This window comes from Apus apus, chromosome 2, assembly GCF_020740795.1.
Source record: "Apus apus isolate bApuApu2 chromosome 2, bApuApu2.pri.cur, whole genome shotgun sequence".
Lineage (NCBI taxonomy): Eukaryota > Metazoa > Chordata > Aves > Apodiformes > Apodidae > Apus > Apus apus.
In genome coordinates, this window is record NC_067283.1 from 117825494 (window position 1) to 117840579 (window position 15086).

The following is a 15086-nucleotide window of genomic DNA, read 5'->3' on the forward strand; positions in this document are numbered from 1 at the left end:
TTAGTGCATAGACCTGTAGCAAGTCATTCCCAGTGAAGTCCTCATTTGTGAGCTTTGCAGGGACTGTTATCAAAGCAGCATCTTCATAATGGTACCTCTAAAGCACACCTAGTCATTCATTAGCAGAGCCTGACATTTTCCATCTGTGCCCTGTGTTCCTATGCAGATTTTATTTTGTGATCTCTTTGAGTCCTATTGAGATCACTTTTTGATTACTTATGCTGGAATTTATGGGATGTTTATGGTGCATCTTGAGGTAGTGGTAGTTATATTTTATCATCTGGAAAATAAAATTGACACAAGCCTTTAAATTTCAAGGAAAGCTGAGTAAAGGCTGTCAGCCTTTGCTGTATTTATTCACTGTGCTTCATCCTAGCTCCTGTACAATCCCTTCATCCGCTATCCCAGAGGGATGAATTAAGAGCCTGAACTTCATTGTAGCTTTGTTTGGTGAAGCTGTGTCCTTGCCAAAGTCAAGAGCAGAAATTCCACCGATTTCATTTGGGCCACATTTTCACTGTTTTGTTGGGGGTTTTTTTGCTGCTTTTTTGCATCTTGACTATTGTTAAAATATGTAGTGCTCTTCTGTGGATACTTTTAGGTAAAGACTGGCTGAAACTTAGCCAGGGTGTAAGACCTACAGAGCAACAGAGAACTGGGGAGGGAAGTGTGTTGTTTGCTGTCAGTTAGCATCATTCAGTCTTTGTTTGGAGTACACCTTTAAGTATGAGAGGAAAAGTAACATTGAGTATTCTACAATAAAATTATTTTAATAATAAAGCTAGAAATAAATACTTGCCAGAATGGGGCCAGTTCATAGATGTCTTTTAAATTTCGAAAAACTGCATATATAGACTATATGGAACTGTAATTCTAAAGTTTATCTCCTCCTACTGTGATCAATGAAAGAATATTTTCTAGAGGATTTATTTGTATTTAATGTCAGTTGTATAGCTATTGCTGCTCTAGGTTTTATTGTGTTCCCCTAAATCATACAGATAGTGCATCTGTAGTTTCAATGTGAATATCTGACAAACATGTTACAGACCTAAGAGTGATTAAGAGCACAGTGCCTAGAATGAATAAGAGCTTTGGAACTCTGTCTCTGTTGCAAAGGAATCCTGAATGGAACTATCCATCTGAAAATACAGCTTTAAAAATCCAAACCCTCTCTACCCCTGTGTATGTTGCGTATTCTATTCAGCAGGTCTGTAACAGTTGTTGGGTGTTAGAGGAGCTCAGTTAGTAAGAACTTCAATAAAGATTTTATTAACGTGTACATAGTATTAAAATGAACTACGGTTGAATGTTTGGAAAGTTTTTAGCTTTGTTTTTCTTTATATAATCTCTTGGGTCTATGAATTATTACAAGGAAGAGCAATAATGGAAGTCCAGAGTGAATCCTGAAAACACAATTCAGTCCACAAAAGAATTACACTTACAGGGTAGACATTCATATGTAAACAGAGTAAAAGGACCATTTCTTAGGTCCCTAAGTATATTTCACACATTTCCTATGGGCAGGTGAAGAACACCAATTTGCCTTTGAATTTCTGCACTGCAAAACCGATGCAAACAGGAAATTCAGATGCTTATGCAGTGAGTTTCTTTGGAGTTTAAGCCAGAAGAAAGCTGCTTTTGTACCCCCGTTGCTGCAATGATGATTTTCACAATTGGAGACTTAAGTGGCACAATTTTGTCTTCCTGAGACTACACTGTACTGCTGCTGCTCAGCCTTTTTCATTACCAATGAAATTAGTAAGTAGGAAGGCTCTCTAGTGACTCTGCTGTTTCAGGTTCCTGTAAACAGCAGAGAGGCTGGTAAGAATTGCTCTCACTTTCCCAGCCAGGAGCAGAATTAGGCTGCAGTCATCACTAGCACAGGCAGGAAAAGTTGTTTTATTAGCACTTTACATTCATCCACCTTTCTTTCATCCCACTTTCTTTTCTAGCAGTGTCTGGTTCATAATTTTGAGGTCTCTGAGAGGAGACTACTGAATAAACTTCCCTGTGATTTTTAAGTTCAGCACCTAAGTGAAATGGAGCAATTCAAAGAACACACAAAAATATAGCTAATCCTTTTTTTGTAGCTGCATGTACCTTAATTTATACCAGCAGCCTCACAGGTACAAAGCCTCCATGTCTGGCCACATCATCACCTGGCTGTTATTCCCTTGGTACCCTATGCTTGGCTGAACATTTCTGCCCTGGCTCCTCAGCAGGTCTTTGCTTTTCTTTCTAGGCATGTCTGAAGCTCATTGCCAGTCACAGCATATTTCCATTGACTTCAGGGCACTTGGCCCTGCATGTGCTTGCAAACAAGCACTCTTGTTCTCTTGGGTGAACATGCATGCACAGTGGGATTTTCTTTTTTTACTTCTTTTTTTCCTTTTAAGTGTGGTATTGAAGCAAATGTGGATGCTTAGCCTCTTAAGCAATGCTTGCTGGCATTGACTAGGGCAGTCCAGAGTGAGGAAGTTGTTAAGTGCTGAAAAAAGACTTCCAAAAGTCCAATGCCTCAGTTCCCACAGCTCCAATCTGCAGTGTTGTGTGGAGACACTTGCCAGGAGGAGAATAGATTTGGCAACTATCCTCCAGAGCAGGACCACGGTGGCTTTTAATGACCATGTCTGGGGAAGAAATGGAGAGTTTTGGTCTTGCTTATTTAAGTGACATTTTATTAGTTGGGTGACAGTGTTTAGTAGAAAGAATTGATTATTTGGTTGGGGGGGTTATTCTTCCTGCTGACAAGACCTGTGCTGTCACATAGATTTGATTTCTGCACATAGGTATCAAACATACATACCAGTGGGGTATTTTTACAAGTACTTAGCCATCAAGCTCTGGGCTGGCAACGTGGAAAGATTTGATTTGTGTGTACAGAAGAGAAATGTATGTTTGTGTATGGATGAGTGTTGGAATTGCCTTCAGGAATGTTGGAAATTTGATACTTAATTTCAAAATAGTACCAATAAATATGTTGATTCAAATGAGGAAAGCAAGCTTTTTTTTCCTTCAGAAAGACTTAGTTAAAATTCAGGAAGTCAAACTGCTGAGGAGTTAGCACTAGGATTTATAAAACAACATTGAATGGGAAGCTTAATTAACATTTCACTACCCTTTCAATTGCACTAAATGCTTGTGTGGTTTATCACCCACCTAAATATGTTAGTTTGTATTTGAAGAATGCTGGTGACAGGGAGCCTTCAGGAGAAAGCTCAGCTTTTTTGTGTAATCTCATTATAGCATTTATATATTTCATTTGCTTGCTTTGACCTTGGATGATTTAGAGAGAATATTCAGTGTACATGTAATGCATTTCTGGGAATCAGCATTTGAGGTTGTTTTCTTGTTACTAGTAACGTACATTTAGCTGGAATTTAAGGGGCTTTGTGGGGTTTTTTTGACCGAACAATATATTGATGGCACACCCTGAACTAGTAAATAGGGTATTGATGGATGAGCAGGCACGTCATGGCAGTACACAAGAAGACAGGTCATCCCTGGGAAGGATGCTGCTCTGCCTTCCTGAGGACACGTGAAAAAGCAGCAGTTTCTTTTCTATTTCTCTCTGAAGAACACAGTGATAACAGAAATGGGATATTAAAAAGGGAAATATAGATTAATGGAGTAGTAATAAAACAAATGAGACCCATTAGCTAAATCATTGACTGAAAAGTAGATTCTGTTATAAGTGCCCTTCAGTGCCTCTTGTGGGAGAAATAGTTACAGCACTTGCAGTGTCATCCATGGTGTTGGATTTGAGATTGTTGTGACAATCCTAAGAGACAGGAACTTAAAATAATTAAGATGAAGGTAAGCTTCATATGCATTTAGTGCTTGGTAGAAAAATTGAATGATTATGTCCAAATGTGAAGACAAGTTCATTTCTTTCAAACCCAATCAGAATGTTTTTGCATGCTCTGGAAATCTTTCCTCAAAAAAACAAAGGCATTTTCTGTTGTTCTGTGAAGCCTGTAAGGTGGCCATGAGAACCTGAAAATCCTTACGTGACTGCTGGAGCACCAGTGCTTTGGTGACTAATGTTCAAACAGACTGTGAACTGCAATAGGTGACTTTAGCAAGATCTCCTACTTATACTTGTTGATTTTAGATTAATAACAAAAGGTGTGCATTGCACTTAAAACGCTACATATCTCTGTTTTTTTTCACCTTTTTAGGCCAGTTTGTTTTCTGGAGCATTTCATTAAAAAGGAAAATATAATTAATCTCTTTCATTTACAGACTATGTAAAGAGAAGTTTGAGGTTTGGAGATAAAATGCATATGCAAATCAACTAATCAAAGCTCAATGTATTAGTTTAAAAGTGAAGAAGATCTTCCATTGACCTTCAGGAGATAGATGGGTCTCAGTCTCTGAATGGACACATTTCGCTCCCAGAAATACATGGCTTTACCATGCTAGCCTTTCTTTTTTTGTGTGTATTTTTATCCTTTCTGGTGTAATTTTGTTAAATCCAAGCTTAGGCTGTAAGCAGCGAGTGACATGTTTCTTGTGAGATGGGCAGGGGTGCAGAGCGAGAGGCGGGGAGATGGGCACCCCAAGTGCTGCCTCCCTGTGCCGGCAGTGGGAGCGGAGGGCTGGGAGGCGGCTGTTGCTATCGCTCTGATGTCAGGCGCCCTCACTAACGTGTGGTTGGTTCTCCTGCGTTTCAGATCGCTGCCGGTAGTGGAGCACAAAGGGGACGGCGAGACTCCCACATCGTTCAGCGAGAAGAAAGGAGTCGGTGGAGCAGACTAACAGGGACTTGTGTCGGGTGGCCTTGCCCTACAAAGGCTGCCTTTAAAAGAGAAACGCAGTGTTATTTAATGAGCTGTGAGATGAGGCGCTGCTGCTGACGCTCAGATCCCAGGATTCATCGGCTATTCATTGTGCTTAATGTACATGTTTCTGCACCGTGCATTGAGGAGATCCCAGAGAAGATTCCAAAACGGCTGCGGGGGAAAGGCCACCAAACATGCCTACAGAAACACTACCGACAGGTAGCATGGTGAAGCCGGTCAGCCCTGCCGTCACTTTCACGTCCGCCGTTCCTCTCCGCATCCTGAACAAAGGACCCGACTATTTTCGCAGGCAGGCGGAGCCTAATCCAAAAAGACTGAGTGCGGTGGAGAGGCTAGAAGCCGACAAGGCAAAATATGTCAAGAGCCAGGAGGTCATCAATGCCAAGCAGGAGCCTGTGAAGCCAGCGGTGCTGGCAAAGCCGCCCGTCTGTCCTGCGGCCAAGAGAGCGCTCGGGAGCCCCACCTTGAAAGTCTTCAGCAACAATGCAAAGACAGAGAGCGGTGTCCAGAGAGAAAACCTGAAACTTGAGATTTTGAAGAACATCATCAACAGCTCCGAAGGCTCCAGCTCAGGTTCAGGGTATAAGCACGGTCCTCGAAACTGGCCACCCCACAGAGCTGATTCAACAGAGTTGAACCGACACTCATTTGCTGAATCTTTGAAGGTTTACCCCACGCAGGGCCGCAGCAGCCCACAGGAGAGCAGCTCCAATGTCAGCAGAAGGCTCCTAGATCAGTCAGCAGAGACTTTCTTGCACGTCTCTCACAGCTCCTCAGACATTAGGAAAGTAACTAGTGCAAAGCCCTTAAAAGCAATACCCTGCAGTAGTTCAGCCCCACCCCTGCCTCCAAAGCCCAAAATCGCTGCCATCGCCACCCTGAAATCCCCAGAGATTGAGGCAGTTGAGTCTGGATGTGGAGTTAGTAGAAGACCCTCCCTACAGCGATCAAAATCAGACTTAAGCGACAGATATTTTCGTGTCGATGCAGATGTTGAGCGGTTCTTTAACTACTGCGGACTGGATCCTGAAGAGCTTGAAAACCTCGGGATGGAAAACTTTGCAAGGGCTAACTCTGATATTATATCCCTCAACTTTCGCAGTGCAAGCATGATTAGCTCAGACTGTGAACAGTCTCAGGACAGCAACAGTGACCTTAGAAATGATGACAGTGCCAATGACCGTGTGCCATATGGCATTTCTGCCATTGAAAGGAATGCCAGAATCATCAAGTGGTTATATAGCATCAAGCAAGCTAGAGAGTCACAGAAAGTATCCCATGTGTGAGAGAAAATCCACCATAGAAAAAGCAAGGACTGTATCTTTGTCTGTGAATATTCAGTTGTGAAGGGTTGTGAAGTCTACTTGAAGTCTTGTACACTTCTCAAATCTCTTTGTGTTGCTTGTTGTGCAATGTTTCCAAGTTGCATGCCTGTCAACATGTGAGCTGACCTGGCTTCCACTTGAACAATAACTAACTACAAAGCCTGGCTGAGCATACACATTATCTGCCAAAAGTTTAAGACAAGAATCTAATTAGGGCTTCAGTATAATCAAAGTGTTTACATGGAAAGGTTATATGACTTCTTTGGTATTTATGTAGTTCCGTGTGGATTTTATATGTCACTTTTTGTCTTAATACAGATATTGTCAACTGACGTTACTAGCTTCTAAGTTGAAACAGAATCCCATTGGGGAGAAGAAAAGCAAAATTGGCCAAAATAGGAGGTTTAGGCATACGACGATAGGCAAAGCAGCCTTATCTCTTGTAGAAAGTGCATTATTGGCATATGTAAAACTGTTTCTAAAAAGCAAAGAATGTTGTATTCTTAAATTATGTATCATTGTTAAACTGTATATCCCAACTTGTAGTAAGGGACTGTTCAGTAAAGGTTTCTTTTTTCTAGGTAAGTTCCCTCAATTTTACAGCAGAAGTAGTCTAGTGAATCTACTTGACCTCTCATAAACTAAATGACTCTTGTGTTTGGGATGGTATAAGCATTTTAATGGTTTTGTGTTACCCTGTTGGAAAAGCTTAAAGAAGGTTGGAGTCAACAGGTGGAAACATTGTGGGTGCAGGATTTCGCAGGTTTGGTTTTTAATCGAAGATTCCTGGTCTTAAACTTTTGACAGGAATTATTAGATCCTATAGCTGATATTGAATGCCTTTCTTAGTCAAACGCATCATGGCAACAAACTCCATGCTGTCTTTCAAAAATTTTTGTAGACCTATTTGAACAGTTAATGAACAAAAATGGAAACACACAGCCATATTAATATAACGCCTCCTGTTCAGAAGTAAATACACTCAGTAGCTGAACTATATCTGAGAAATTGTGATTATGTTGTCTTGCATATGTTATATCTAAGGCTGTGGAAATTTGTTACAGCTCTAGGAAAGTGTAGAAACATGACAGTATGTAGCTTTTATTTTCTTTTACTTTTTTTAAATTTGATTTCTTCTTATGATGGTTAGTGCTGCACGTCAACCTGTTAAAAATCTTTTGATAATCTGTGTCTTCCCAGAAGTTGAAAGTACAGTGGTCTGCTTCATTATTATTGTATACATGCTTTGAAGTAAATTGCAGCACTACCTTACACTTCATCAGCTAATAGGAAACTTTTTTTATTGTGTAAATGCTGTAAGACTTTGTATATACTTCAGTTGTTATGAAATCTTTAAAAGGAAGAGTGTTATGCTAATAAATAGCTCCTGGTGCAGGTATGGTAGGTTTTTTGTTCTGTTTTTTACCCCTCCCATTTTTAAAACTATATCGGGAACTCAGCTGGAGTGTGTTTTAGTGCTGTAGAAGGTCTTGGTAAAATAATAGTTCCAGTAAAAGGTTTCTTTTACTAAAGTGCTTTTCAGAATATAATTTTTTATAAAGTAACTATAGCAGCATGATCTGTCAGAAGACCTAGAAGAGATTTTCCAGACTCCTAAAATAGCTTGCTTCTTCCTTACCTAGCAATGTTACTGTTCCCGTTTATGGCATCTGTTCATAATGAATCACCACAGTCTTCTGAATTATTCTTCAGTAGTGCTTATTTACATATTTGAATATTAAAGATGTTTTACAAAGTCGGGTTCTATCTTTTCTCTAAGAAGCCTGTAGCCCAGCTTCTTATTGATAGCCACAGTTAATGCAGGTGAGCCTGGAAGCTAAGCCATGTGGTGATTTGTTGCATATGAAATTATCCTACATCAAGTTTTATATAATTGTTTTCCAAATGATTGTTTATGTAGGGGGAAAAAAAGCACACATTCAGTATCAGGAGGCTACTCTGTGATTTTTACAGTTGGCTTCACAACCTTGAACTTAACAACTTTCCTAGTTCGGTCAAAAAAATGAGGAGCTATGTGTTTCAGCTACAGTTACATTTGTGACATTTTAAGCTTCATGGGTTTCAGTTGGCATTGACATCACACTGGTTTTTCAAGCATATTTTTCCAATAGTAAGTTCTACTCAGTTCAGTGATTATTTTGCCAAGGAAAATAATGCTTAAGGGATTAAAGCCAAGTGTAATGCAGCTGTATAGCAATGAAATAAAGAAGTTAATACCGAAATAAAAATGCACTCACATTGTTCTCTCTCAAGTGTTTTGAGCATGATGATAAACATGCCATCTCAACTGTGGTCAGCCAAAAACATTAATAAAGAAGGCTTTATAACTAGAAAATGGATTTCAGCATATGCTAGTATTCTGAACTTGTTTCCTAAGGTTTGTTAGGAAGCCGTAGGCTCTTGAGAAATGAAATTTGTTTCCTTTTAATGCCACAAGGGTTTTAGGCTCATGAGCTATCTCTAAGATAGCATTTCCTTGCCTGAGACCTTAAGCAGCGCCTTTGACACAGAAAGGGCTCTGAGTCTGCTGTCCCTGCTTCTTACAACATGCACATTAACAAGATTTTAGAGGACCCAGACCTTCACAGTCAGCTGAACCTGCAACTCCGTTGAGGTTGCAGTAATAGAAGTCACAATATTGCAAAGTGTCCCCAAGGCTTTGAACAAGTAAATAACACTTTCCTTCATTTGTCACTTTATTACAGTTTATGCAGATACGATTTATTTATTTATAGTCTTGCTGTGACCTGTATGTTTGGATAAAAGCCACATGGTTGTTGTCGGATCTTGTTTTATTTTCAAATGAGAATAACCATTTTGCCTTTGCAGACATGTCGAGAGGGTGTATTGTTTGTCTCTGCCTGAGGAGATTCCTGAGTGCCAAATGTTGAATTTGCAGAGTTGTATCCAGCTCAAACACCTCATCAGGGACCCTTCCTGGTCTTGTTCCTGCTGCCGTTTACTCAGGTGCAAAGTGCACAGCAAGCAGCCATGGTTAAACAACAGCTCTTGTTGCAGCAGCAGCTCTTGAGGGATATGCAAATCTGTGACATCCTGTGGAAGCCAGTCCTGAGCCCAGCACTGGCAGTCCAGTGAAGAACTGAGGAAAAATGCAGTATGTTTTCAGTAGTTGGTATAAATTCACAGTCACACATGCACAAAAGAAAATACCACAGAGGCTTATGGTGGTTCTGTTATTTTGACTTGTTGGGGAGACTAAGGAAAAGGAAACTTATGTGACAAAGTACACTTTGAAGTCTATGTACAGCTTTGCACAGAGACAGACCATTTCTCTGAGTGAAGGAGCTGGGCAGCAAAGTAAAACTGCGCTTTTAATCACTTCATAATATATAGTAACAATGTTGTGAAAGATGAGAGATACAGGATCTGTGCCACAAATTTACATTCCAGAAATACAAGTACTGAAATTTGCTTCTTTATGAATTCTGTTTCTGCAAGGGAGATTACTGTGCTGCAAATGTATGCACCATCTGAGTGACCAAGGGCTTTTGAAGGGTAAAGACAGAATGATGATGCTTTTGGCAGAAATTCAAAAATCAAAAGACACACTCAGACAACAGAGCCAATCAGTATTGCTGACTTACCTCTTTTTACAGCAGTTTATCCATCCACAGAGCCATACGCATTTGATTCTAGCCATTCAATGGAAAACAAAGTGCTTAATGGAGCTCTGCAGTACAGAGCTGAAGAACTGTCTGTAGGAGAACAGGAAAGGAACTTAAACATTAAAACCAGTCTTCCTGCTACGTATTGATCACGGGATGATAATGTTTAGTATGTTATATTCAGAGCTCACCTACTTGTAAGAAACTTTTTATTAAGCAGAGTAGTAAAACCAATGAATCTGGGAGGTGCCAGTTTTCCACAGCTGTAAAACTCATGTTTTGTGTGATTAATGGTGCCACACCAGTAGCTGAGCACATTAGGCTTAGAATGTAAGAGCATCTGGAGCTTTGTTCTCATGAACAGTAAGGGTCCATTGCTTATTTTGGCAATGAATATAAATGCAGATATAGCGTAGGGTCTCTTTGTGCTGTACAAGAGAATAAATTGGTCAAGGTGTTTTGTCCTAAATTGTAATATAACTCTATATTAAAATGCTAGTTACCAAGGCTTAGGTGTTCACTGATATTCTGAATTCATCTGACATACCTAGCTGTCAGCAGAAAGACTCAAATAATCTGCCCTTTGAAATATATATCACCCATAGCTTAATGGGAAAGGCCATTAAAATTGTCTGTTCAGTGTAAGGACTTTTATCTGCTGATGATGGCATCTGTTAAGTGAAGCTCTAAATAAACCCATTTCAGTCAAAAGTATTAACTCATTAACACCTTTTCTTTTTCTCACTGGAAGCTCAATTGCTGACCAATAGCTTTGTCCCACTGTTTGTTACAGTTAGTATGTTGTTGTAAAATACTTAGATGTTGTCCACTTGGGTCACAGTGCAGTCAAGTGGAGACACCTGCACCACACCATCGGCCTTACCCTGGTAGGTATGAACAGCTTTCAGGCATATAGGATATTTGATCACTTAAGAATTTGGTTGTGGCTGCCCATCAAAACTCAGTAATAACAAGTGGTTACTTTTTTTTTGTTTAGTTTTCATGGAAAACAATCAATTATGTAACAAAAACTGTAGTCTCTTAAATGTCATTCTTCTAAATTTAAAGTAATTTTCATTGTGATCTTATGATAAGAGAAAGAGAGGGCTGTTATCTGTGCTGTTGTTTTCTGCTTTTGGCACTGCAAGTCTTTTCCACCTTCTTGTTGTCAACTTTTCTGAGTTTTCCCAGTTTCCATTCTTCCTTTTGGCATGTTCATTTCTTGTCTTGTCTGGTGTTTTCATTTTCCCTTCTCTGAAATGTATAACCAAGGTCATAATCTACTCCTTGATTTGCCTCTTAAGCAGTTATGTTAATGCCCCTGAATCCCATAACAACTTTCCCACAGTTTCCCCTGCTTTACAACCCCCACATTTGTGGCAGCTTGTTTCCAAGAGAGGAACTCTGTGGCTGCTGTTGAGCTATCCTGTCCTGAACTGATAGTTGTCTATTTTTTAATTTTTTCACTGTGCCATGCTATTTGCAGGCAAGACATAACAGCAAGAGGTGATTCTTCAGGAAGTAGTGATTGAAAACATTCATGAAGAACAAGATGCCAAACATACCTTGAAGTACCCACCTTCAGGGCCAGATTTGCCCTTTTTTCCTTTCTGTGCTCTATCTCACTCAATGCATACCCTTGCTCCTTCTTTAGCTGTATACAAAATGCTGGCCTGAGGACCAGAATGTACAAAGGTGGCACAATTGCCAGAGAAAAGAGTAACACAGGTCTTCTATCCAAGCAGCAGTTACCATTTTGACTTCTGCCATTTAGTATCTTTTCATCTGTGTGTCTTACATCCATGGCATCCAGAACACTTGTGATGACTGCTCAGTTCCCCCACAGCTAGCCAAAGAGCACTGCCTAAAAAGGGTGCTGTAAAACAAGAGGACAGTGGAAGATCCAGGTGAGACAAAGTCTGTCCTCAGTGGCTGTTGAAGGAGACTTCCAGCTGTGCTAAAGAGAAGAGTAGGTTAGGAATCTAAAGTCCCACAGTTGCTGTCTCATCTGGCCCAGGGGCTAAGGGTCTGGGACCTCAACCCTGCGTGTGGGAAAGGGTATCTGTGTGTTCATCTGGGAGATGGGATAAATCTGTGTGGAAGCACAAGGCTCTTGGTGGAGTGTGGTACTGTTTCAATAAATACCTGCTATTCATATCTTAAAAAATGAAGAAGGGGAAAAAAAAGAACAGGGCTGAAATCTGAAGAACAACTGTGTCTGCAAATGCTTTCAGATGAGATGTGAAGGTAGGTAGATCTGCTTTTTAAGAAATGAAGCTTTTAAAAGATCTTTTAATAAATGACCTGCTTTTCAAGTTATTAATCTTTTATGGAGTCGGTCTTGCCATTCTGAACTGTAAAAGCTTTGCTACTCTCAGCACAGAGAATTCAGAAAGATACTGACAGTGATTTGGAGTGGCTTAGAGAGTAGGATAAAAGGGTGCTTAGCTGAATGTGAACGATATTATACTAGAGTTTTGGGGGATGGTGGTTTTGTTCTTTAAATAGATTTGTGGGGGACAACAGAAAATTAACATAATCTTACTTGTTAATGTTGGCCTGCAAATAACACTGGGAGTCACAGGTTCAGTTAATATGTCTGACTGCATGAAAATTACAGTATTAAGTTTTGGCAGAGGCTTGATTTTCTTTATCCATGTTTTGCATATCTTGGAGCATATCAGCTTACATGTATCTGGCACAAAACTAACTCATCCCATCTGAAAATGCTTTCTGTGAGCTTACGGATTTGAGTCCATCTGCTGAATTTTCTTTTGTGTTGAAGGACTCTGAGCAGAGAGCTACCATAATGCTTTCGATTTCCCATGGTTTTGTTTCTAGCGTGTTCGACAAGCGAGGCCTTTCAAACCCTCTCCTATGGACTGAGTTAAAATAGGAGCTTTATATCGTTATCTGCTCTGGTATCGAATTCAGGAGGTAGAGAGCAGCCAAGAGGTCATATTGTAAAATGATTTGTTGTTGTTGTTTCCTAATGTAATTGCAGGGTTGGGGGGGGTTGCCCCTAAATGCCATACAGTGAAACAGAGCCAAAGAAGCTAATAAAACCATAGCGATGTTCCACACCGTGGCATGAGGAAACTTTAAAACGTGCCTGGGTGCTTCATCTGGGAAGACTGTGAAAAAGCAAATATCCAAATTTTGGCCCCATTGAAGTAAATGGAAATTTTACCACTGATTTTAAGTGGGGTGGGCAGGATTTCACCCACTGTCAGCGCTTTATTTTGCTCTTCTTGGGGGTGGGTTTGTTCCTCTATTGTCAACCTTGTTTTCTCCTGGTTCCTCACCTGTTCTTCTGTCTCCCCAAGCAGCACAAGAGGGAAATCCCTCCAGGCACCGCAGGTAGGAGCCCCAGGAGCTGAGAAACCTGGTGCACACGTGCAGAGATCCCTCGTTTTCAGACAGACCCACAGCAGCATCACTGGATCACTCACCGTTGGCCTGGTATTTGCCTAGGCCATCAGCCTGCCTTGGTTCAGAGGGTAAAAAGCCATCATATTCTCCGACCTTACTTGTTTTCCTGGCTTGCAGGTGTGTCCCGTGGTAGCCTGGTGTTTTGAGGAATGTGTGGATCTTACCAAAATGGTGTCTAGTGAAATTAGTCACCCAAAGAGGCTGTTTCAGACCCTTGGTACCTAGCTGATATGGGTGCCAGAGGACAGCCCTGTTCTAAACAAAGCAGCCGCTGTAAGGTCACTGCCTCATCCTGTGACATGGAAGGAGAATCTACCCTGGATCTAGCTAGGTGTGTTGAAATTCCCAATCTACAGCTTCTTCTGCTCATTGGGCCAAGAAATTTATTCCCACACCTCTACAGTGGCACTGTTCAGACCCCTGATAAACACCACGTAGGCCACCAGACAGTCGTAGCAGATGCTGCCCACACATACAGCTGCATGTGTTACACCTAAGTTACCACTAATTTTACAGTTACTTTCACTGCATTAACCCCGGAAGATTTGCATGATGTTCTGTCCTGAAAGATCTTTAAGAAAAATACTTTTTCTATAGGTTGTAGATGTGTGCAATGAGGCAAAGAGCAGGTTTGGTGAAGCCCAACTTAGCGATGTGCTACTGCTGCTATGAGGAGAAGGTCAGGACTGACCTGCCCAACACAGGGTGTCTCTCCTTGCACACAGCACACATTATAATTTGTTTCTTGAGTTTTTACCGACTGCTAATGACCACCTTATGGAAAAACAGGGAACTAACAAACCATCATGAATATTCATATCAGGCCTCGGAAGGTGCCCCTTTCCCTCATCTCTAAACACCAATGAGGTGTTTCAGGAGCAATGTGTGACTGATAGCATTTAAAACGAACCCTACCACAAACAATGTTTAAGTAATAAATGGCAAAGTAGTCAGCTGTGACATCAAAAATCTTTATGGGGTGCTATTTATTCTAGATGCCATTTCTGAAATGTTCACGGTGGACCTTGCTCTTTGGAGGTTTTACTTCCCAGCTCTGCTATGGTAGAAGGAGCAAGGGAAGCATTTAAAGACCCTGTCCTGGCAAATCCCCCACCATGGGCAGGACACTTGGGCACTGTCGGGGCTTGGGGACGTGTATGGTTTAATATCCAACGGCAGCTGTGGTGTGGAATTAGAGATTTTTCTCTTGGGCTTATTCCTACACAAGTACCACACAGAGCTGATGCTCAGGCACACAGTTTTCAGGGGGCTGCTGAGTGACAGATGTGTAACACCATTGAATTGTGGAATGTGTTGAAAGCATGTGGAAAGGGGTTTCTTGACCACATGTTTCACTGAATAAAAAAATTACTTTTCCCATAGTCGAATTCATGGCAGAGCACTCAGATTCAGTAGATACTGGGCAAAAGTCAGCAGTCCGACTGGCTGCCTGAAGGAGAGAACTTGGGTGACTTAAGGAGCAGTGAAATCCTGCAGCTGCATCAGCCCCTCCTGGGATACAGGCTGACATGCCAGGCATGGGGAAGCCTGGGTGCGCTGGAAGGAGGGACTGCCCATAAAGCCATACCACCAGCCAGGCTTGGGCAATTAATTATATTTTTAATTAAGCATTTCAAAGAGTCATTTATAGCTTCATATTTATGCACAGGAAATTTCATCCATTGGAGTAATGTGTTTGTGAGTGGTGGTGGTTTGTTTAATTTTTTTTAATATTATTTTAAATTAGAGAAATAGTTCTATATGACACTGCACTTTTTTTTCACTGTGCCAGATGATAGCAGGTCACGTAGACAACAGTGTGAAGTTATTATCTGCATTATGAAGAAGATGAAACTCTTCAGAAAAAAACCCTGATT

At 40.9% G+C, this 15086-nt stretch overlaps 1 protein-coding gene across 4 annotated transcripts in view; it reads left to right on the forward strand.

Annotated features, from left to right (window-relative positions):
• FAM110B (family with sequence similarity 110 member B) overlaps positions 1-8383 on the forward strand; it is a 122134-nt gene extending 113751 nt beyond the window's left edge. For all 4 annotated transcript variants that reach the window (XM_051612178.1, XM_051612182.1, XM_051612180.1 and 1 more), the window contains one exon: positions 4677-8383. In XM_051612178.1, coding sequence (XP_051468138.1) covers positions 4979-6091 — 1113 coding nt within the window. In that variant the 5' untranslated portion in view covers positions 4677-4978 and the 3' untranslated portion in view covers positions 6092-8383. The remainder of the gene's footprint in view (positions 1-4676) is intronic.
• The last annotated feature ends 6703 nt before the right edge of the window (positions 8384-15086 follow it).